Source organism: Nicotiana sylvestris, chromosome 10 (genome assembly GCF_000393655.2).
Source record: "Nicotiana sylvestris chromosome 10, ASM39365v2, whole genome shotgun sequence".
In the NCBI taxonomy this organism is placed as follows: Eukaryota; Viridiplantae; Streptophyta; class Magnoliopsida; order Solanales; family Solanaceae; genus Nicotiana; species Nicotiana sylvestris.
The window spans coordinates 24,296,527-24,299,733 of NC_091066.1; the positions used below are offsets into that span (position 1 = coordinate 24,296,527).

General features: G+C 36.1%; 1 protein-coding gene across 1 annotated transcript; it reads left to right on the forward strand.

Annotated features, from left to right (window-relative positions):
• Window positions 1-465: 465 nt before the first annotated feature.
• LOC138879099 (uncharacterized mitochondrial protein AtMg00810-like) lies at window positions 466-1,585 on the forward strand. The gene is made up of 2 exons (XM_070158677.1): window positions 466-639; window positions 749-1,585. The coding sequence occupies exons 1-2, from the start codon at window positions 466-468 to the stop codon at window positions 1,583-1,585; spliced, it is 1,011 nt and encodes a 336-aa protein (XP_070014778.1).
• The last annotated feature ends 1,622 nt before the right edge of the window (window positions 1,586-3,207 follow it).

The window sequence follows — 3,207 nt, forward strand, 5'->3', positions numbered from 1 at the left end:
AATTCCTACCTATCTTAAATAATATGAGTGTACATTTCCCAGACTTCAGCAAACTCATCAAAACCAACCAACCTCTCCAAATGATAGTTAAAGTACACAGTCTTTTTCTTTAACACATCTGCCCCTAAACTCCTAGATAATTCACCTAATGAAACACATTCCACCTGTCAGTATTTGATAGGAACTGGTCCACATGAATGTGAACCTAGCTTATTTGAGGAAGTTGTTGTAAAGTTTGCCTGGCAAGAAGCAATGAATCAAGAATTCCAAGCATTGTATGCAAATAAAACCTGGGACCTAGTTCCTCTTCCAATTGGAAAGAAGGCAATAAGGTGTAAATGGGTATATAAGATCAAACATAAGGCAGATGGTAGTGTAGAGAGATTTAAAGCTAGATTAGTAGTAAAGGGGTATACACAACAAACTGGGATAGATTAAACAGAAACATTCTCACTTGTAGTAAAAATGACAACTATTAGGGCTCTAATAGCAACAACAGTCAAGAAGAAGTGGCAGGTCTTACAGCTAGATGTAAATAATGCATTTCTTCATGGGGATCTCCATGAAGAGGTGTATATGGAGATACCACCAGGCCTAGTTGTGGACTCACCAGGTTTAGTGCAAGTTGAACAAGTCCCTGTATGGACTCAAACAAGCAAGTAGACAATGGTATGAGAAATTAACTGAAGCTTTGTGTTCTAGGGGGTACACTCATTCAGTGCTTGATTATTCTCTATTCTATAAGAAGAGTGAAGGCTCAGTAGTGTTTGTAGCTATATATGTAGATGATGTTCTTGTTACTGGCACCCATCTGCAAGAGATTGAGTCCCTGAAAACTTTTCTACACAGTACTTTTAAGATAAAGGACTTAGGGAGACTTCATTACTTCCTAGGACTGGAAATTCAATACACAGAGAAAGGGATTTTAATGTCACAAAGGAAATTCACTATTGATCTTTTAAGAGTGTTTGGATGTATAGATTGTCCTTCTATGACTTCTCCTATGGACCCCTCTGTGAAATTAAAGGCTAATAAGGGAGCTCCACTACCTGACCCTTCTTATTACAGGAAGTTGATTGGCAAACTCAATTTTCTCACTAACACTAGGTTGGACATTGCTTATAGTGTACAACATCTTAGCCAATTCATGAAAAGTCTCAGGGAACCCCATTTGAAGGCAGCATACCATGTCCTAAGATACTTAAAAGGTGATCCATCCTTGGGCATCTTCATCAACAACAATGCAGACTATGGAGTAAATGCATTCTGTGATTCAGACTGGGCTACTTGCTCCAAATCCAGAAAATCAGTTAGTGGGTACATTGTGCTGCTTGGTACCAGTCCTATTAGTTGGAAATCTAAGAAGCAGTCTACTATTTCACTATCCTCTACAGAAGCTGAATATAGGTCCGCTAGAATGGTGGTTGGTGAACTTGTATGGTTGGCAAGACTTCTCAATGAACTTACTGTTCCATTGGCCTTGCCTATCCCCATATTTTGTGATAGCCAAGCTACTTTACACATAGCAAGAAACCTGTGTTCTATGAACGAACGAAACATATCGAAGTGGATTGTCATTTTGTGAGAGATCAACTACAGGAAGGGCTAATTTCTCTTCATCATGTTTCTACTAATGACCAGTTAGCTGACATCTTGATCAAGTCTTTAACAGGGATCAAGTATGCTGCACTTCTCAGCAAGTTGGATGTGAGGTCCTCCCCTCCAACTTGGGGGGGGGGGTGTATTGAGATTATTGATCTGTCATGCACCATATTTATTCTTTCATTCTTTCATACTTGTATTCATACGTGTATTGGTCATTAGGTAGTTAGTTAGTATTGGGTAATTGTACAGCTACTATAAATAGGACATTAATTTTGTATTTTTCTTTTTCTTTGAGTTGCAATAATGAAATCAACTCCTTTCTTTCTAGAAGCTTCATTCTTCTATCTGTTTCTCTCTCTCTCTCTGTTGTGCGATCTAATCCGCCATTAGAGCTCACACTGAGCTCACCTCTTTCTCTCTGATTATCCCTAAACTTTCACAAAAAGCATACTTATAATTCTGTTTGGCATAAAGCCTCCAAGTCTTCTTGGGATAGTAACTGACCAATTTACAGCCCTAGAAAGTCTTACACTAATTGCCCGTTTGGCCAAACTTCTAAAATTAGCTTATTTTAAGAAGTGCTTTTTTCAAAAGTACTTTTAAAAAAAGTGTTTTTGGTAAGAAGTAGTTTGTGTTTGGCGAATTAATTAGAAAAGTACTTTTGAGCAGTAATTAGTGTTTGGCCAAGCTTTTGAAAACTGATTCTAAGTATATTTTTCTCAAAAGTGCTTCTCAGAAAAGTGTTTGGAGAAAAGCTATTTTTTTCTGCTTCTCCTCAAAATCACTTTTTTTCCTTCCAAAAGCTTGGCCAAACACCACAATTTTTGGCCAAACAGGCTATAACATACTATATCAGTTTAACTTCTAAATATTTACCGCGTAAAGATATTTTTAAATTACCTAAAAAATAATATAGTAATATGTATTTTTAACAATAAATGGCAAACAACTGGCTACAACATATTTGACAATATAAAAATTATTTATATTGTCAGTGTATATAAAATAAGTATTCCAGCCTCTATCCTCGTTTATATGACATATTTTTCTTTTTAGTTTATCCAGAAAAGAATGACACTTTTATCTTTTTTGAAACTATTTAATTTTAGCATCAATATTTTACCGCTACTTGTTGGGACCCTCACTACTTCTCATTTAAATGAAAAACCATATAGAACTCTTTTCACCATATCAAAAATCTTCTCTAATTTTTTAAATCAATACTCAACAACCACCAATCAACACTACAACAAATTTGATTATTAGTGTCACGACCCAATTCCCGAACCTGGTCGTGATGGTGCCTCTCATGAAGACAAAGCCAGTCATTCAATCCAATTGATCCTTTTAAGACAATTAATTAACACAATTATAGTATAAACATGGTTTAATAATATCCAATAGCGGAAAGTATAGATACAATACGGAAAATCCAACCCAACTCAGCCCTAACCGGGGTGTCACAAGTCATGAGCTACTACAGAGTTTACTAAAAATTCTACAAAGTATAGAATTAGGAACAAAGTCTGAAGATATCATAAATGACAGAAGATAAGGGAGAAAATGGGTTTGCGAACGCCATGCAACTACCTCGATAACTCC